Genomic DNA, 20,392 nt, shown 5'->3' with positions numbered 1-20,392 from the left:
GTGGAGAGTTAAGAGGCTTAGAAATTGAGCAGAGAACGCTTCTCCCGTAACTATGGACTTCCGTGACACATTTCCAGCCTCTCTTTCCTGTCGTCGGTGCTGCTTTTGCCGCATGCTGCCCTTCCCTCAGCTCGTGCTCTCCGGATGGCTGGACTGAGACCCCCCCAGGCCACTCCTGGGGCTGATGCTGCACACCTGCCCCTCCCTTGCTTGCTCTTGGAACACCCTGTGATGACAGCACCGGGCCAGAAGTCCAGAGTTTGCCTTTTTTGTCAGAACTCCACAAAGGACAGGATGCTCCTCTGTAACAGATGCTTTTATTATTAAAAGTAGTAATGGGAAGAGCCCTCAAAGCTCGAAGGAGTAAGCGATGATGTCTGAACAGCGGAGGAGGGCTTCCCTCTGAACACCCAGCGGGGTCTGCAGTTCAGACACCTGGAAGTTCAGGATGTCAACGTCGGAGGTTCCAAACAAGGCGGTCACGTTGACCCTCTCGTACATGGTGAAGTCAACGGACCGCCCTGCCATGGCCATCAGGCTGCGCAGATAGCGTTCCCGCAGTGCCACTCGGCCTTGCTGCTCTTGCTCCAGCTCAGCCGCATTCCTGGGGACGGCAAAGGAGAGGCTGGCGGGGCCCAGAGCCTGGAAACGGAGAGAGCTGGGATCAAAGCCACGGCTCGATCCATCAGGCCCGCGAGGCAGACGGATGACGGCAACTGGCACCTTCATCGTACATCTCTGCTGACACAAAAATTAGATATATATGAATGTTTTTAACTGTGTTCATGTTCCCAAAGTATTAGGTACTCTTCTAAACACTGCTCAGGAAGGCTTGCCTTCTGTGCTACTTAAAATATGTTTTGCTTTTGGTAAGGATTTTGTTACTGCCTTGATGGAGGCCACTGAATCATCTCTGTTTTGAAAGCTTACTGAAATAAACACTGTAGATTCTCTGGCTGTGAAAAGGATGAGGACTAAAGGGCTACTGTTTTTTAAAAGAAAAACGTATACACTCAAACTCATGGCCAGTGCTGATTCTGCACATTTAGACTCTTGTGGGCTCAAAGCAGTCCACAGATGTTAAGTGTTGGCTCAGGCCAGGACCGTAACTGACCCACAAATGTCCCACACTGTCCTTGACACGAGCAACAGACTCCGCTTTTGGTCAGCCTTGCCAAGCCTGGTGCTCCTTCAGACATGCCCCACTGTCTGCCAAAGACTTTGTGCATGCGAAGTTACGCCTGGCTAACCAGCAACTCTGCCTGCTCCCATGGAAAGAAAGACAGCAGAGGGTTAACGAAGGTTTGGAGGCCAGTAAACAGGAAGCGTTGCTGTGCAAGGACAGCCTATTTTTCCCTTTGGACGGTGGCGGCACCAACTTGACGCTCCCTCGCTGTGCCAACATCCCCTATGGCAGGCGGCCAAGCCCAGGGTCAGCAACAGAGAGGATGTTTTCCACAGCGAGCTGGAGAAATAACTGGCTGAAGCCAAGGACAACTCCAGCGCGAAGGGAGCGAGCAGGCCGCGCAGTGCAAGACACGGGCCCTGAATCCAGGGAACTGAGCTGCTAGCCGGGACTGGCCTAGATGGCATAGCTGGACAGCCCCGAAATCTCACTGAACTGCTCTTTCAGCTAGGACTTGTAGGCTGGAGAAGAGAACCTTAACACCTCTGCAAGAAGAAGAAGAAAATGTGGAGTTTCTTGCAGTAGAAGCCATGACAACTGAACACATTTGTGTTTTTACCCTGAGAAGAATTCTGAAACGGCAGGGCAGGATGCAGTACGGCTGACACAAAAAGCAATAGAGCAAAAAGCAAAAGGTTCAGAGCTCCCAAGCCCCAGACCATGCCCTGCAGAATTCGGCACTCCAGTCCTGTCTCCTTCCACTCTGGGGGCAGTTCTGCCACGTCAAAGCAGCAGCTGTGACTGGAACGGGCACGATCTGCTGCTCTGCATTCATTGGGGAAGGTAAAGAGCCTGTGCTGAACTCGACCCATAAGCAGCAGTGAAACATTAATCCGGGCTGGTCACCCCTTGGACAGTGGCAGTATTCACAGTGGTGGCTAGATGGCATGGGGGCTGCCTGTGGCCCCTGGGCTGGGCCCCCTGCTTTGCACAAGGGCCCCTCAACCATGTTTGCAAGCAGTGCAATGAAGAAGCAGCTCCAGGCCTTGAAGAAAAATAATCTCGTATTGCACCGGGCTGTTGAACTGTACAGTATGCAAAGAGGATTAACGTTCACAATCATAACCTACAGGTAAAACTTTTTTTTTTTTTGCTCTCTGCTGGAAAACAGCAAGACTTCTGGGAGGAAATACCACAGGTTTGCTTCCCGGTGGAGATTACCTCCCCACGCCACAACCCTAGCCGGGTTCCTGAGGAGGCCACATTCCTGCATGATGTGTGTGTTCCTGATGCCTGGTTCCCCCCTCGGTCCTGTTTGTGCACTCTTTCCACAGACGGCTCATTCCTGACACGTGCTGTCTGGCAGCAGAGGAAGCCCCGGCCCTGGAAACCCCCTCCAGCTGGCCTGATAAGCGGCTGGCCGCACTCCGGGACACAACAGCAGTGGCGTGGAGAGGCCGTTTTCCTGGCAAGGCTCGCTTTTGCTGCTGTTTGGATGTGACCTGGGAAGAGGCACGTGCGTTACTATGGAAAAGGAAAAAAAGGAAGAAGAAGGTCTTTTAGCGTACCAGCCAGTTTCGGCTCTGGGCGCATGAATGCTCTGAGTGAACTTGCGCCAGAAGAAGGGCTGCGAAATAAGCCCTGTGCCACGGAGGCAGGGAACGGAGTCCTGTTTGGGGTCGGGGTAGAAGGCTCAGCACTGGGCCTTCCGCAGCAAGTACCTGGCAGCCAAGGTACAGAGCTTGGAAGGATGGGCACTGGAGTAGGTCCACCTGTAACAGCATCCTGTTGGAGCAGGCAGCAGTACTGTCCTTGGGGGACTGCAGAGGCCTTGCGCCTCACCCCAGGAGACTGTGGGAAGAGGGGGCCAGGCTTGGCCCACGTGCTCACGAGGAAAGCAGATGCCCCCCGAGTGCTTGGGGCGGAGTTTCACACCACATCTGCATCCCCGACGGCACCCTCGCTTTCCTCCTCGACCCGAAGGATGCAGCGACTCCCCCAAAGGCCACCATGCCGCTGAGGAGAGCAAAGCGGCGACAACTCTCGGCGGCTTGTTTGTTCTGGCTCAGGCCCCTCGCCCGGTTGACATCACATCCTGACGGCAGTGAGACCGGCACCTCCACGGGCAGGGTGGGCAGGGCCCCGACACTCGGGAGACGAGCACAGAGCTGGGTGCTCTCATTTGCCGAGTGAGGAAGGAAGGACGACGGAGAGTGCCCAGGAAGGCTGGTGGGCCCAGCAGGTGAGCTAGGGCTAGCTCCTGGCATGGGTGACACAGGACGGGCAGCCCGGCCGGGAGCGATGTGAACAGGAGACTGCAAGGACAGGCCAAGGGACCTGCCGGGGGAAGATGGATTCTTGCCAAAAGCCTCGACTCTTGCAAGTAAGTACTTCTGCGGGCAGGCAGGACACCGAGAGCGCCAGAGACGGCGCCTGGTTTTGGCAGGGTGCTTCAGTGCTGCTGAAGCTGCCACTGGGACCTGCTTTTAGGAACAGCAACTGGGATGTGGTGAAGGGAACTGCACAGGGCAGGGTCCAGGTTCGAGGCAGCTCCACTCTGCCTGCCCACCTCCAGCAGGACCTTGCCTGGGGACACGAGCTATGGAATTTGCTGCACGCTATGGCCACCTACGAGGATAGCTCTGAAAGGGGCTTAGGCAAATTCACGGAGGGGAAGACTGACTACTAGACCTGATGGCCACTTGCCACTTCTAGTATCAGAGGCAGTACGCCTGTGAACAGCAGGCGCTATGGAAAAGGAGTGGAAGGTGCTACTGCACTGCTGCCTTTCTTTGGAAACCCACAGAGGGGGGCATCTGGCCACTGTGAACGGAATGCTGGTCAACGTGGTCCCACAGTCTGATCCGGCCAGGCTCTCCTGATGCGTCTGATTAACATCACACAAGTGAACAAAGCCACGTTGTGGGTGACGTTACAGAAATCATGACAATCTGCCTCCCCACTTCGTTCATCTACTCCCCAAGCCCCAAAGTGATCATAGCAAGTCAGAAGGGGTCACCTGGGCCATCTAGACTGACCCCGAGCACAAGTTGGCTCCACTCATAAACAACTCATGGTTTGAGTAAAAAGAGGGTCCATTGCTAAGGTTATTTACAAAAACAAAATGGTGGCCACCAGGCAACAGCAATTTCTATTTGGGGAGACCTCTGTGCCTCAACTTCTCCACTTGCAAAACTGGGGCTCATGCCTAATGCAGAAAGCTACTGGAAGAATGAATGAAGCACCAGCAATTGGAAAGAGATCAGGAACAAAGACAGCAAGGATACAAAAGCATCAATGAGCGCTTGGCCTGTTTACTGTACACCGTATGCTGGTTGCTACAGGATCTCTTGTAGTTTAGCTCCAACCGAGTTGTGTTCCTTAATAATGTAATACTGCTCAAAGGAGCCTCCTAACTTGTCCCAGAACGTTTTTAGCACCAACACAGTTCTGTGAGGCACTCGCTCCAAAGAGCTTCCTAGATTTTCCCTATGCCCAGCAACCACCTTTTGCTGGGCCTTTGACGGGGGCCGGGCAAGATTAAACATAACCACACATGTAATGAAGCAGCATCAAAGCATGACACCGAACTGTGTCCAATTATACTGGCATATCAGTGTAATTATCTCCACAACCGATGCTCTCGTGACTACCAGAAAAGCAACTGCAGTAACAGTAGATAGTGATATAGCAAGTCAATGGTATTATTGGAATTCTATGTGTCGGCCTTCCCCAAGCTGGTGCCCTCCAGATGGGCCGGGCTTCAGCTCCCAGCATCCCCATGGGATGCTCGGGAACGCTGCGGAATGTTTTGTTTGGGGGCAGGGAGGGGGAGGGGAATAACCAGGAATCACGTTCTGCCTTTGTGCTGAATTCACCAACCTCCCTTTTTTCTCCCTCCGGCTTCCCCAGTTCCACAATGGTTTCTGCTAACTTGCCTGTTCTGACGATTCTACTTATGCCTCTTCTCTTCTGGGGATCTGAAGGCCCCCGGGCAGCATCTTCAGGAACTGCCGAGAGGACCAGCGAGAATGATCCCAAGCAGATCCCCATGCAGGTCCTCCAAACCATCTTGTTAAGACGCCTGGGCTTGCAAAGGCGCCCGGAACCTAAGCCCGGGCTGCTGGTCCCCCAACACCTGATGGACCTGTACCAGTTCTGCCTGGGAAAGGCTCCCCCCTCCCTCAAAAAGACGGAGCTTCCCTTCCTAGAGGAGCAAGCAGGAAGAGCCAACACTGTGCGCAGCTTCTACCACGTTGGTGAGGCCATACTTTACATGCCTGTCCTGGAAGCTCTCCCCCAGGCCGCTGGGGGTGACCGCCTGGCAAGGGAGCCGGGAAGACAGCACAAGCCAGGAGGGCTGGCAGTCTGCCGAGGGAAGGCCAGCTGGGGGCCATGCAGAGGGGGGCGGCTGTATGGGGCTGGCCCGAGCAGCTCAGTGAATAAAGCACAAGCATCCCAGTTTAATCTCCAGACTGGGAGACTGAGGAGGAGTCTCCCTGCTTGAGCTCCGGCCAGTCAGAAAAGGACTGCACCAGGCTAGATCAACCGTCTGAGCTGCTCTGAGCGGCTCTGTTCCAGGACACACCAGCCCAACTCTATGGGCTGAACTCACATAATTAAAGAGGAAATGCAGCAAGGTTCCCTAAAGCTAAAATACTTCAAGAACACCCCCCCCCCCCCCCAAAAAAAAAACTGTGCCTGGAAGTTGCAGGCCTCCTTGTCCTTGCATGTGGATTTTCAGTGCATTGCCAAAGTGGGAACTGGGCTGAAGTGGCGGCCGAGTAGGCATGGGAGAAGCAGGCCTGTTTCAAAAGTGCACATTTCCCTGCCCTGCTGGCTAAAGTGGGCAGCTGCGTGTTTTCAAAAAGGCGGATTTCAGAGCGTGCCTTCTCTAGAAAATACAATTTCGAATGCAACTGCAGAAGTGAGAGTTCTGTGCTCATTTCTTGACAAAAAGCATTGCTATGACATGTGCGCTTGCCTTGGACTCTAGTGCCACCTATGGAGCGTGCAAGGCAGCCTAGGAGCTTGCTGGAAGCAGGTAATCCTGCACTGTGTCACGCAAAGGTGCCCTTTCAAAGGAAGGGGTGCCACAGAACGGTTCTGTGTTGCATTTTTACAGCCTAATAAGGAAGACTCTCTGTAACAGGCACTGCAGCTCCCCTCGTCTAGTCTAGTATTTTTAAAGGTGGCAGATTATTTCTGGTTTCAATCCTTTGCACCCACGCCATGGTATACCTCCCTTAGGTCACAGTCCTATGCCAGTTCAGATGCCAGGAAGGTCTGTATGCTGGGAACGGTAGCCCATGCTTCTGTCTGAACTTGCACAGGACCGTGCCCTTAATCTGCGCATGTCAAAGGTCTCCAGATGCAATTCATGCGATCAAAACTGAGATCAATGAGCTCTAACTACCTCAAGCCTCTCTGACTGCAAGGGGCCTTCTCCAAGTGCGGCTCTTACCCCGAATGGCCAAGGTTACATTCTTCACACGCTGAATCTCCCGTTTCAAAGGCAACGCGTGCCTTTCGGGAGCTGGATGTTGGGGGGGAATGGCAAGGGGGGTCCGTCATTGAGACAAAGGACTCGATGGCAGTGCCAGCTCCAGGTTTTGGCGAGCCCGTGTGCAAGGCCCCCCCGGTGGGCCCCCTCATGCAGGGTGTCTCCCTCCGCACCAGCACAGTCACCGTCTGCTCGTGCCCCTCCTCCTCCTGCTCGCTGCTCCGACTCGCCTCTTGACGGGCAGGGGGCCAGGGCGGAGGTGGGCGGTGGCGGCTCCTGCTCGCCATCCCCACTGCCTGGACCAGAGGCGGAGGAAAGGGCAGGCTGCCATGGCAAAGAGAAGGAGCAGCTCCAGGGCTGGGAGCGAGCACCTGGCCCCAGAGTCCTTCCTCACTTCTGCTCTGTTTCACATTTAGAGGACCTGGAGCACGTCCCTGAGGTCACAGGAAGCTCATTCTATATCTGGTTCAACCTCACCTTGCTGCCCGCAGAGGAGGAGCTGACTGCCCTGGAGCTGCGCCTCTACCACACGCAGAAGGAAAGCCAGGGCTTTCACATCAATGTCTACCATGTGATGGATCCCCCGTTCGTTTCTGGAAGCAAAAACAGACTCCTCACCCGCAAATTCCTGGCTTCCGAAAAGCCCAGGTGGGAGAGCTTAGATGTCACTGCCGCTCTTGAGCGGATCAAGGGTAATAACCTCCACCTTGGGTTTCTTGTTGAGCTGGAACCCCTGAACAGCAGCCAAAACCTCCAACACCCCCCAGCTGCCCTTCGTGCAAGACGCTCTCCGGGGGAGAAGGCGGCACGGTGGGCTCTAGAAAGACCTTTACTGGTTGCTTACAGTCATGACCAAAGGGGGCAGCCTTTGAGCCACGGAAAAAAGAAGAACAGGAGCCAGGCTGGTAGACTGACCCAGAAAGGAAGCAGAAGAATGACGAACATTCCTGCCTCCAGGAGCAAACGCAAGAGCTTGAAGCCAAAGGCCAAAGCCAGCACTAGGTGCAGAAGGCACCGCCTGTTTGTGGATTTCAAGGAGGTTGGCTGGAATGACTGGATCATTGCCCCTGGGGGCTACCATGCTTTCTACTGCTCTGGGGAGTGCCGGTTCCCACTGGCTGACCACATGAACTCCTCCAGCCACGCTGTGGTGCAAACGATGCTGAATTCGGTTAACGCCAAAGTGCCCAAGCCATGTTGTGTCCCAACGGACCTCAGCCCCATTGTGATGCTCTACCTTGATCAACATGACATGGTGGTCCTGAAGACTTATCAGGACATGGTGGTGGAGGGCTGTGGGTGCCGGTAAATGCAACCGAGCAGGGATGCTCCCTTGCTCAGTGCTCCAACGTGGGGGTTATCCAACATGAGCGTAATGGACAACAAGCTCAGGACTGTTAGAATAACTTCTTCATGCGACACATAACGACCTTACAGAAGTCACCACTGCAAGAGGTGGATGGTCAGAACCTAAAATGGCTCGGCTGCACTGCCTGCATATCTCCAAGTACACCTGAGGAGGGAAAAGAGTCAAAGGCTATTGCAAGCTTGCCCTGCCAGGAATGCCCAAAGTCTTCTAGCTGGAGAAACTGGGAAAGCGATGGACCTTGGTCTGACCCAGCAAGGCAATTCTCATGTTCTTATGATGCCGCATGCTTGAACCTTTGTCTTGTGTATACAGTATTTTAGTGAATACTTGATGCTGGTCTTTTAAATTGTGATAACGTTTAGATGAACAATAAATGAAAAAAAAATCAAACTGATCATAGTGAGCATTCCTAAGCCAATTAAAAGAGGGGAGAGTGCTGTCGCCACTAAAGGTATATTCCCATCACCAAAGGAAAACAGCACTGGATACTTCTGTCAAGGTCATCCATTAGATCATTGCTTTATTCTGTGGTTTTCATGAACTTGTGATGTACAGGAATACATCCTCTCTCCATCCTCCAATGCACCTAGAAGGTAATGTTTTGCAAGGATCCTGGTGTTCCTTCCCAGTCTATTTTTCTAAAGGAAGTAGTCATTTTGTGATGGACAGACATTGACACCTTTTTTTAAATTTTAGGAGCAGCCTTCTGCTACCTTGCAGAAGTGTAATTCTATGCATGTTAAAATAGAAAATAGTTTTAAAATTCTCAGCAACTCCCAGCCATGACATTCCTATGTTGGCTGGGAAATGCTGGGAGATATAGCCTTGGAAAAAAGCCAGCCAATCTATGTTGGCTGTCTAGCTGCAGCACTTCAGAAAGAAGGGTGCAGAAGTGCCACTGGGATACTCTGTATCATGGGGGTATTGATATCCTCCATGCTCTCCAGAATGCCCACTAAACCCCATCAAGGTCACTTCTGTCACCTCAGAGAAGCAGTTGGCAGGATTCTTTCTGTGTTGGCTGCAAGAAGCAGAGAAAGAGGATCTGAGTGCAGACCCCCAGCTTCAAGATCAGCACAACTGCTGGGAATCTGAGCAATCCTATGGGTATCTAGACATTTTCTAGGGGCCATAGGATTCCTTTGTGAAATGCTTTCTAAAAGTTTCTGTCTAAAATTTTTCTGTTACCAAAGAAGAAGGTTTTTTTTTCAAGTAGTCTTGTGGCACCTTAAATACATGAGTTATCAGTTTTTTCCAAACTCTCTGCCTGTTCAAACAACACTGAACTTGTTTCTTTTTAATTCATGATGAAACCAGATCTTGGGTACACAGCAAGCTCCATTACCTATCAAGAATGGCCATTAGTTTCCTCTTCAACAGGCTCCATGAAAATTATCTGATCCACTCATTCTATTGCAAGCAAATACAATTTTCCCATTCAGTGAGAAAAGTTGTATGTATGCCCCATTAAACCCAATGGTACTAGCTTCCAATTAAGACATATATAGAATTGCATTGCAAGTCTAGATCAAATGCTACAGTCCTAAAACTTGCAATCTTATGTACACTTACTAGAAAGAATGCATCAATGAACTTAGTTATGCTTACTTCTGAGCAAATGTACATAAATTCCATTTGTTAAACATACTGTGCATTGGTTTAGCAAAAGCTCTTCGGCCTGCTGAAATGCAATATTTAGCTTTTAATTAGGAATACTAGAATGTTTTATTAAAGTGAAATCTTCCAAAAGTTTAGATAGAAAAAAAGTTCTAGAGCCCCCAGAATTCCCAAGGCAGCACGGATTGCCAGGGAATGCTGGGCTTTTATGACTTTCCCCCATCTAAACAAGGACTACTCCTTGGTGACACTTTGAGCAGACCTCCTAAAATGAGCCTTACCCAACCTGGTGCCCTCAATGTTTGGGTTTTCAATTCCCAGCATTCTTAACAATTGACCAAACTGGCTGGGGCTAATGGGAGTTGAAGTCCAAAGCATCTAGAGGACCAGAGCACTAAAATCGATGGAACAAGGCTGTCACGACTAGATGTTTGTTTCAACGCTCCATAAAAGACACTAGCCAATAGGTTCCCACGTTAAATTCCACCGCTGTAAGTAAAACGCCCTTTTAAAATATTGGCTAGGAATTTTGCTTTTCCGCTACAAAATATTTTAGCGTAAACTGACCTGAACATGCCTGGGCCCAGCCAACTCAAACCTCCATAGCAACCTCAAGTCCTCCCGGTCAGAAGGAAGATGCTTCCGCTCGGGAGAAATAACGGGCTTTCAAAAGGGGCGTGACCGACGGAAGTATATTACCATGAGGCCACTCATTTCCCCCCTTCCCGCAACGTGTGCCTTTATTTCCCTTGACCTCTCTGGCCAAAGGAGGAGCAAAACTCTATGGCTCGGTTTAAGAGGCCGGGAGGCTGTGGCAAGCGGGGACTGCGCATGCGTATATCGCGTATTTCCCCTCCCACTCCTACTGGGATATAGAAGCCGAAAGGGAAGCGCGTGAGTTCCACGTCAGAACCAGGCGGTTCTCGATATCCCTTTCTCCGCTTTTCAGTATCCACACATTCGACGCCTTCCTTCCGCCTCTCTCAATGTCTTCTTTCTCGTCGTATAAACAGAAGCTACTTTTAAAAACAAATTTCTTGTCTGGTCTGGAAGTCGTGAAGCTGTATTTTGTCTTCCACGTTCCCGTTACAGCCAACCTCGGTGTCGAAAGTGCGGCGCTGGAAGCAGCACTAGGAACTTGAACTCGCCAGGCGACTGAGAAGGAGGCGAGCGAAAGGCCGGAGGAGGAGGGGGTGTCGTGTTATGTTGTGCAAACCCCATCTGCTGATTCGCCAATCTCGGCCCGGGGAGCCGGGCACGTGACCCTCAGTTGAGAAGGCGGGGTGGGCGCTTGCGAGTCGGCCGCGCAGGGAGCTACGACGCGATGCCGCCGCGGAAGAAAAGCGCGCGTGTGAGGAGGAATTATTAGTATCATCACCGCTGTCGGTGTTCTCTGCGGAGGCTGCGCCGCCCCGTGAGTAGAAAGTACCGCGGCGGATGCGCAGGCCGTTGGCGCACTCGCTGCTGGCGGCGGCGGCGGCGGCGAAAGGAGGCGGCGGCGAGAAGGTGGCGGCTTCCTTCGGGTCCGCACCTGGCTGAGGCGGCGGTGGGCGCTCGCTCGGGCCGGACCCTCCTGCCCCTGCCCGAGGGAGTGAGTGAGTGAGTGAGTGGCCGGCTCCTTCCCCCGCCACCCGCCCCGTTATCCAGGAAGCGGCTCCCTCCCCACCCCTCGCTCCCTCCCCGCGGGTCGTATCGCCCTCCGGGGAGGCAGCTCCCTGCTCCCGCCCCTCCGCCTTGCCTTCTGCGGCCTGCCGCCCCGCCGGGGAACACGGGGGAGGCGCCCCGACAGGGCGGCAAAAGGCAGTTTCCCCTTTGTTAGTCCAGAAAAGGGGTCCCTCTCCCTGTTTATCTCCTCCTTTCACCCCTGTGCGGTTTTTAGCTTGATGAATACCTTATTCTCATCCCTCAGCGCCAGAGACGAGTGTTTTCCTTCCTGAGCAACTCCTGCCTCCAAGGTGGGGACATCAGTCACTTTTGCCCTTTTTCTTGCCTGGTAATAAGCGTCCCAATTATATCCTAAGTAATTGCATCCTAGTTCTCATATAATATCCCATTTCTGAAAAGAGGAGTGCATTTAGTTGTGTTTTTGGTACAGGAATTGATACATGTTGGCTTTTATTCCTTCCAGCAATCAATTCCTGTTTATTCTGCAGATATTTTAGTCCATGCTCTCTCGTGCACACCTTTCCAAAAAAAGGTGGTCTTATTATGATAACAACTTCTTTCAGAAGGCAATTATCTTTCTTCTTGGTTTCTGAACTAGACATCACCCCCATTTTATTCATTATATACCTGCTAGTGAACCCCATTTATCCTGAAGGTTATTAGTTCCAGTCACTTTACATGTTAGATAAACTGTAAGACTCTGTAACCCTTATTCAGAATACTACACAGCAGAAGATTGTTCCTCATTTTCCATACTAAGGAAGTATTCTCACATTTCACCAAATTCCTCTTTTCCCCAGAAATTGACTTTAACCGCAGTTCAAGCTGTGCCCTTACTCTTCTGACTTGCAGCAGCATCTTTCCTCGAACCACAAGCAGAGGTTTCCTTCCACTGTCCATACAAACAGAAGCCCATCCCTCCTTTTCCATACCCTATCCTATCCTATCCTATCCTATCCTTCATTCATGGTCCATATAGGAACCTTCCTTGATCCACTAAGGGCCTGGTCTCCTTGCAGTGTTGCTGAGAAGGAAGGGCTTTTGGAAGCCTTGGTAGCCTTTTATTTTCAGGCAAGGGAATCTGGAAAAGGATAGGAGGGAGGAGGGAGTTCCACCCCTAAGTAATGACTGCAGCGGGTCCATGAGAAGGGAAGAAGGTGCTTACTCCTTGACAGATACCTACCTCCCTTGCTTGGCCATGGAGTGTGTGCAAGTTTCTCCCATGCAGCAGCAGCAGCAAGGAAAAGCTGCTGAGGCGGACCGTCTCCTCCTGCTACTTCCATCCCCTGCTATGCAGAAGGAAGAAGAGGCCATGTTGAGGGGTTCTGATCCCTGGGCTTCCTCCCAGGCAGACACCAGCCGTGGCAGTATGAAACTTCAGGACACTTCGGGCTTTTCACAGCATCTGCAAAACACAGAGAGCCTTCACTCCCAGCATAACCCTCCTTCTTCAGGGAGTCAGCATGGCACAGAAATGGTAGACCATTATACTGCATGTTCTTCTGAGGAGGACATAAAAGTCACTGTGAGTTGTGATGGGGCAGAGGATCAGTTGCAACCACTGGGGAAAGAGACATTGACCTGTCCACTTCACGAAGAGTCGGTGATGAGTGAGGTGGCCTGTAATAACCCTTCTTTGGCAGCAGAAGCTGTTGTAACTGCCCGAGAATGCCTTAGTGACTCTGAAAAATCTGCTCAGCGGAACAACCATTTGCAGGAAATACCGGACTCCCCTTCTCAAAACTGTTGCTTGAACTTGGAAACTGCCAGTGGAGAGAATCCAGAGGATGACCAAACAAGCCAAGGTTCTCCATCAGCTGAAGATGGGAAGCTCAAGGCTGGGGCAAAGCATGTCACGTTTCCTTCCGATGAAGACATTGTGTCTGGTGCTGTGGAACCCAAAGATCCTTGGCGGCATGGTAAGCAGGTGTCAGCTCCTCGGAAGACCCTTCTTTGCTTCTTAGGGCTGGGCTGTTGATCTGGGCCAGTTATTTCATTAATGGGTTTGGGGATTCCCTTCTCAAATGAGAGCTGAACCTTTGTTTGACTCTGTTAGTCAGTTTTTTAGTGAAAGCACTCAAAAGCAATTTACATTCAAAGGATAAAAACACAGTAACAACAAAATCCTATTAAATAAGCACACACAGTACAGTATAAACAGCTGACGTAGCCAAGGTTCACTAAGAAAGAACTAATCAATAAGCAGGAAACACTTATGAAAACAGAATCTTTAAATGTCAGTACATTCTAGAAGGCATGAGTTGGCAGATCTCCCTTGGCAAAGTGTTCCATAATGTGGATGCATCAGCGGGGAAGACCCTGCTTTGGGATGACTTCATGCATGTCACTCCTTTATGGAATCCAGCCACTCCCATTGATCTAAGAAAATACGGTGCATATAAGAAAGTATACTTCCCAAGGTACACAAGGTCCAGAGGGTTTTAGAGGGTTTCATTTAAATTAACTAGAATTGTCTTCATTTATTTACTGATCCTACTTCTGTGCATCTTGCTGAAATTCTGTGTCAAGCTATGGTCGAGGCAGGGGCAGCTAACACAACAACTTAGTAATCCAAGTCTGAACTTAGGAAACAGAATGGAACTGAGAAGGACCTTTCAGAAAGTTTTTCCCATGGTAGAAGAATGTTAAAATTGCATGGGATAAAGATTCTTATTTTTAAAAACATTTTGTGGCTCATCGAGTGATTGCTAATATTGCTTCATGCAAATACAAGACAAAAGCTGAGAGGTGTTGAATGAGTGTGTATTTTTAAAGCATTTTATCCTATTCTGAGAGTAATCAATAAATACAATATAAAATGCTAAATGGGTCCTCCTTTTCATGAGAAATTTTTAAAAAATCCCAAGAAAGTTTTCCTTGAAGAAATCTCCTTATGGTTTTTCTTTTTTTCTTTCCATGGAGAAGAATGCACCCCCCCCATGCTCACATAAATGCAATCATCTTGAATTTATGGGTACAGTTTTTAAAAATCGGAAACATGACTGACTTACTAGATGTTTTCTTGTCACAGTTAGATCGTATTAATATGTTCAAGGATTTTTAGACATAAGGACTGTTCTCATATCATGGCAGCGTTCAGCAGTGGGTATGTTGTTTTCAGAAACGCCACACAAAATGTCAGGGTTTGAAGTCATGTTAACAGCCTATGAATGTAGGTTAGCCCACGATATGCCACCATAACTTGCAAACCAGTTTCCACCTCTCGTTCATTTTTGCAAGGACTGTGTTGAGGAGACTGCTGATGTTCCCACTTTGCAGGCTTTGCTCAGTGTCACTAGAATCCGTCACAGCACAGATTCAAACTTGGGGTGCCAGGGTTCAGATGCAATTATCTATCTGCCACACAGAGTGAACTTATCTTGTGCTGCAGAGGATTCACAACAGAAGAACTTCTGAGGAGCCCAAAGAGAGGGAGAAACATAATTTCTGCTTCTCTTCCCACGCCGCAGTTTGGTTTTGTTTGCAAATTTCGTCAGCTTTCTTTTGCACCAGCTGATGAAAATGTGGAATTGGTTTGGGTGGGCCTGGGGGGTCAGGGGAAGCTGTGACTCCACAGCAAAACAAACTAGGAAGCCTCTGACCGTAGTTTGTTTAGTGCTGTGTTCAAACCAGAATGCTTTGTTTGTTGCTATCCCGAGAAGCCAGAATCATAAATGATCAAGCTCCAGCTTCTGAGTCTGGTTTCTTGAGAGAAACACAAGCCAGGTTGCCCGTTCAGATATAATGCAAACCAAGACACAGATGCTGGGGCCTTCCTGGTTTGTTTTGCTGTTCCTCCTGGCAGAAGGAGCCATGTGGGAGTGAATGAGCAGCGTGCAGCATCATAATTGCTCATTCCTGATAAGCTAAGATTCTGGCTTGTAATTATATCTGAATCAGGCTATTAGCATCTCACACTCTCCAACAGTGAATGGTATTCTCTCCGGATTATGCACAGGGCTAGAAAAGACCTGGACACCTGCTTGATAGATTATGCTGATGGTAAGAATTTTCCCTTCCTGATGATGCTGCATATTCTGTTACATCATTCCCCCCTCCTTTTTCTGGTGCACATGTCTCAGGACGTAAAAGCTTGTTTTTAAGATTTCTTAGAGCAAACAAACACAGTGGTCCTCGGGATGATGCATACTAGCTGTTTTGCAAGCGTGGGGTTGCAAAGTGTCATTTGAGGACTGTGCTGCTGTGCAAATGTTTTGTTTGGGCAGCTTGGTGTGCCGTTTTTTCTTAGATTATCGTGTTTGCTTCAAGAACAGTTGATCCCCCTGAGTGTCAATCATAAAAATAGCTCTAAATCTGTTTGAGATGGTACTCATGTTTGTGGCTTCTTACATGTGATGTTTTTGAGGATATCTTAAATTGGAGGTTGTGCTGAATAGTCAAAACACTTCCAGATAATGAACTAAGAATCCTTTGCTCTTTTTGCTGTTTTCCCTATAGTGTGTAATTTGTTTTTCCTGGGTGGAAACTGTGGTATTTGTGATTACTCAAATGTAACTGAGGGAAAGGTATGGTGTATGCCACAGATGGGTGCAGCGGCCACTAGAAAAAGCTCAAAGCATCGTTTGCTGGTTCCGTTGTTACAGCAAACTATACTTTTTACTACAAATGAAGTACCTGCTTGAAGCTGAAAGGATCAGAGAGGCTGTGCCAGGGCAGGGGTCATTCTCAGAGCACCAAATCATGGTTTGGTGTACATCCAAACCAAACTACTGTAATAACATGATTTAACATCACTGATCTGGTTTGTCTTTTAAGAAATGCAGTGGAATTGTGTGTGTGTGTGGGGGGGGGGGGGGGGTCAACAAAATATGAAAAGAGAGCCAGATTATAGAGTGAATTTCTATTTTTCCAATTTTTGTTAGCCAAAACTGGATGGTAGCAGACCATGGGATGAATCCAGCTTTAGTCATATGTAGAGTAGATCCATTAAAAATTACGCTTAAATTAGTCATGCCTAAGTAATGTTCCATGCCGTCGGTGGGTCACACTCTAATTCTGGGTCCAGCATTATAGTTGCAACACGATGTGTTATTCTATAAGCTGTTACTCTTGAATCAGAAAGCACAAGTTGGAAAAGGACAAGTTTGGAGCTTGTTTCTTAGACGACTGTTTCTGATCCTTGGTGTGATTAACCGGCTTTCAGATATATATCTGCCACTGCAGGGATTGAGAAGGCTAATTTTCATTAAAAGTCGCACTGATGGTTCCATCAGGATGCAGGCCTTGCAGTGAGGCTTCACTGAGGTGGGAGGTCCTCATTCTGCCGGTACATTGAGCTTCAGGTGAGGCTGTGGACTCGCTTCAGGTGCCGCCACCGGCACAATCATATCCCATGAAATTCAGGGGAGCCAACTTTTGACTGACCACATAGAAGGGACCCTGCACTCGATTATATCCTAGTTTCACTGAAGTCAGTAGTGACCATGGTAGTGATATATGTAGGTTTTCAAAATAAATAAGTAGGCAAGCATTGCAGTATTTTCTGGGGTTTTTCCCAATACAAATTGCATTCATTCGCAAAGGATAAAGAACAGTTTGTACCAGAAAGTGTTTTGATGCTCTGGAGAGAGAGATATAGTTTAATATGTTTATTTTATTTGTATTTAAAACCAACAAAGCTAAAAAAGCGCCCCTGTGAATTTGTCGTCCCAGCACACCACAAGCATTAGGCCAAAAATATTTGAGGAAGAAATTTACTGCATATTTAATGTGATTTAAATGTGATATTGTGAAGACCTTTTTCTTGGTCAGTTGTAGTTTCAATGTTACTATTTAATTAAGTTCTGTTTGGTTTTGTGACATAGATGTATTTGAGTCACCTGAAAAATATTAATTACAACTTTGGCACTGCCAGCGTTGCTGAATATTATGTTTTCAACTGGCATACATTCAGACATCTTAGAAAATGTGTTATATTAAGCAGTGCATAAACATATTCTTAATAAATACACAATTTTTACTAAATAACTTACAAAATGGAACATTTTCTACGGAAAAGTTAAGCACTGGAAAATGTCCATCTCCTATCACTGGGTAGTGGAACGTACTTCGTTGGCTTTGTGGCTGATGGCATCTGCAGGATTAAGATCCTGTAGCAGCGGTTCGGTACGTGTTTCCTATGTATATGCTGAGCTATCTTCCCTGGAAGTAAATTGGGATGGTTGTGTTGCACACAACGTGCATGTTTTGGAGAGTGCCCAAACACTGAACTAACTGCACTTTTCCCCAGAAAGTCCTTATTTTCTAGGTAATTTCCCCTTTAAAGAATTTTGTCATTATAGGTAATTTTGTCACTCATCATTCCATATTTTCTTCATTAAAGATGGGTTTACTGAGCTGGTCATCTAAAAGTAAGGACTGGTTCAAACAGGGATGATGGCGGCAGATGAGTCATTTATCTTTCTGTACCAAATGCCCCTTTAAATTAGGTTATTGCGGCATCTTATATGTGTAGCATTTGTGTTCAGCCTTCACTTAGTTTGATGACATTGTATTGCTGCTCCTCGCTAGAAATTCTTTGCACATCCTTCTTAGTGTAGGAATTAAGGGCTAAGCTCGCCAAAAGATTCTGCACTGCCTTGTTGCGAACAAGTCAGGGACAGGTATCTTCTCTTCATCCTCTGCTGTGAAGACCGCTTGCGAGACAAGTTCTTATTTTTCTGCCTTAAATATAAAATCAGCTTTGTACTATGCGGCAGATGAAGCTGAGAATGTAAAGTCATGGCTTGCTAAAAATACACGAACCGTTTCAAGAGCAACAGATGGATAACAGACGCGAGTCAGTGCGGCATGGTGGTGAGAGTGTTGGACTGGGGACCCAGGAGATCTGGGCTCCAGGCCCAGTTCACCCGTGAAGCTCGCTGGGTGACTTTGGGACAGTCACTCACGCTCAGCCTAACCTCCTTCCCGGGGTGGTGGTTGTGAACTTAAGATGGAATGGAGGGTGACTTCGTAAGTCCTAAGTCTCCTTGGGTTCCTTTAAAAAAGAAGAGCAGGGTCTGAATGCAATGTTACAATATTAATGCAGCCCATTCCATCAAATAACCTCCCCACTCAACTTAATGCATGTTTTTGTATGTGTGTAATGTTTATGAGTTACCAGCCACCCAGTACCAACAATATACTAAACTGGCATCAGCTGAGTACTTCTGGGGGGAAAGAAGTGCTACTTCTTCCTGAAAACGAAGGGGAAGATGTGATGGGGAAAACCATCTCTCTTCCCAGTTGCAGGCTTTTTCTGCCTGGTCAGCTTGAGGAAATTCTCATCTGACATGAGATCAGCAGGATTGTTGCTGATCAGCTGGAAGGCACTCATGCGCATAGACATGACAAGCCAGTCCAAGGAAGTCCCTTCTTGAACCCACAGGTTTACCACAGAGGTTTCATTGGTGCTTTCTAGGTACTGATGTTGACATATTTGTGGCTGCCTGTGCATTCCATCCTGTAGAACACAACTGGTCTTTTGCCCGGTGAACTCAGAATTGGATAGCAGGGAAAGCAGGACTTGATAAAGAATTAATAAGAAAAGGGCAGGCGTGGGGGCCAACTCCAGTAGGAGAAGGCTCAAAGGAAGCTTTGAGGAGTGATTCTGAAGGAAAATAATCCATTTTAGCTCTGGCAGGTGCAGTTTTCTGCTTGTCTACGATAGGTACTAGTCCCATCTGGGCAAGCAGCCAAGCGATAAGCGCACAGCTTCTTACTGGCTAGTTGTAATATTATCTCAGACTATTGTTTTGAAGGGTTTTGTATTCATTACATACAGTGCAAAGTATTAATCATCTTCTTCATAATGTTCCAACCGTCTGGGGAAACATAGCACAGTCTCTGCTTCCTCCTCTTCTGATAAACATCCACGGGAGAAGAGGGCAAAAGGCACGGTGGGGACCTGGCCCAGGGCAGCTGTGGATTCCGGCCAGTCTACAAAGCCGAGCTGTGGCGCCGGGTCACACACATGCAAAGCGAGTTGTGAAAAAGCCGGCCTGCGGAACGTTCCGGCTGTGTCCTCATTGCTTCCTTTGCTTGCTTTCACAGTAATGAAAGAGAGGGAACACACACTCCCAGCCCATTATGCAAATAACAGGTGACAAGAAGAAGAAGAAAGTCTTCTGCTTTGCAAGGCTTCATCTCTGCCGGGAAAGGGTGTTTTCAGAAATCCATGAGTCACTTTCACATTGGCACAGCCTTGTCCATGCAGTCTGCTTTGTGCCCTGGATTAGCTGCAGCCCCAGCAGTGTGGCTGCAAGGTGCATGGCTTCCCCCACAGGGTGGGCCTGTTGCCGTATCCCTTGTGCTGGCAGCAAACAGTAGTGGCAGGACTTTCCCACACCTCCCCGTTCTTTCTTTTCTTCTAGACTGCAGCTTGGGATGCATTGTAGAGTCACTCCAAACAATAGCAGATAAGGTTTATTAAAGTATCAACTTTTTAGGCTTCTTTGGTTTTGGTTTTGGTTTTGGTTTTGATGATACCTAAGTTGGTTTCTTTATCAAGACATTTTGGTAGGTATTTCCCTGAATCCTCTACTTCCCTCTGCTCCTTCTGCAGTATTTGTAGCCTACATTGTTTTGGCTCCTGTTTTTCTCAACACCTGCCAGGTCCTGCCACCAGGATTATTGCCCCCCATCCCCAAAACCTCAGCTAGCTGTCTGAGCCAAACTGAAAAGGATGCTGAAGCTGAAACTCGACTTGCTGCATGAGCATACACAGAGAGAAAGAATGAGAGCGCGCAAGAGAGAGAGAGAGAGAGAGAGAGAGCGCGCGCACACGCGTGTGCGTGCAGAATGCTTAGTCCTGAACTTTGCTGGTACTGCTATGCATGGCTTGTACTGCACCATGTCCCCCCCCCATGGTCACTTATGACCCACAACTCCAAAAGTTGCCCCCGAGGCATGTCTGGTGGTCTTACTGCTTGACCCTCTCCCCACTCCCGACTGTCTTGCAGCCCCAAGCAGGCAGCACCCGCCTGCTGATGCACAGCCCCAGCGTGTCTGGCACGAGCCCATGTTTGGCCGTGTTGGCTGCGTCACGAGTTGTGCTGGCCTGAACAAATAAAAGGCAACCGATCAGCAGCAGGGCCTGCTGCTTGGCTTCCAG

The 20,392-nt window shown here is 48.9% G+C and overlaps 3 protein-coding genes across 5 annotated transcripts in view; 2 read left to right on the top strand and 1 right to left on the bottom strand.

The window, feature by feature from the left end:
* Positions 1-303: 303 nt before the first annotated feature.
* On the bottom strand, positions 304-10,305 carry GEMIN7 (gem nuclear organelle associated protein 7). Of its 2 annotated transcripts, none has more exons than XM_044434768.1 (2): positions 10,183-10,305; positions 304-738 (listed from the first exon to the last, which is right to left on the bottom strand). In XM_044434768.1, the coding sequence occupies exon 2, from the start codon at positions 727-729 to the stop codon at positions 349-351; it is 381 nt and encodes a 126-aa protein (XP_044290703.1). In that variant the 5' UTR covers positions 730-738; positions 10,183-10,305; the 3' UTR covers positions 304-348. The 2 variants fall into 2 exon arrangements, with proteins under 2 accessions (XP_044290703.1, XP_044290701.1); XM_044434766.1 differs by lacking the exon at positions 10,183-10,305 and adding an exon at positions 7,867-7,996.
* On the top strand, positions 664-8,388 carry LOC123025775 (bone morphogenetic protein 2-like). Of its 2 annotated transcripts, XM_044434765.1 has the most exons (3): positions 664-3,509; positions 5,039-5,385; positions 7,046-8,388. In XM_044434765.1, the coding sequence occupies exons 2-3, from the start codon at positions 5,046-5,048 to the stop codon at positions 7,936-7,938; spliced, it is 1,233 nt and encodes a 410-aa protein (XP_044290700.1). In that variant the 5' UTR covers positions 664-3,509; positions 5,039-5,045; the 3' UTR covers positions 7,939-8,388. The 2 variants fall into 2 exon arrangements, with proteins under 2 accessions (XP_044290700.1, XP_044290699.1); XM_044434764.1 differs by having other exon boundaries at positions 664-5,385.
* Positions 10,306-10,553: 248 nt separating the features above from the next.
* PPP1R37 (protein phosphatase 1 regulatory subunit 37) overlaps positions 10,554-20,392 on the top strand; it is a 47,954-nt gene continuing 38,115 nt past the window's right edge. The window contains exon 1 of the mRNA XM_044434845.1: positions 10,554-13,199. Coding sequence (XP_044290780.1) covers positions 12,422-13,199 — 778 coding nt within the window. The 5' untranslated portion in view covers positions 10,554-12,421. The remainder of the gene's footprint in view (positions 13,200-20,392) is intronic.

The sequence above is a fragment of the Varanus komodoensis genome, unplaced genomic scaffold (genome assembly GCF_004798865.1).
Source record: "Varanus komodoensis strain SLA01 unplaced genomic scaffold, ASM479886v1 scaffold29_1, whole genome shotgun sequence".
Taxonomy (NCBI): Eukaryota; Metazoa; Chordata; class Lepidosauria; order Squamata; family Varanidae; genus Varanus; species Varanus komodoensis.
This window is presented reverse-complemented; position numbering and strand designations above follow the sequence as displayed.

Bases quoted from the DNA above. Each gene is read 5' to 3' on its own strand.
- LOC123025775 (XM_044434764.1), top strand. From the start codon at position 4,878: ATGGGCCGGGCTTCAGCTCCCAGCATCCCCATGGGATGCTCGGGAACG. The intron at 5,386-7,045 runs GTGAGGCCATAC...TTTCACATTTAG, and splicing joins GCGCAGCTTCTACCACGTTG to AGGACCTGGAGCACGTCCCT.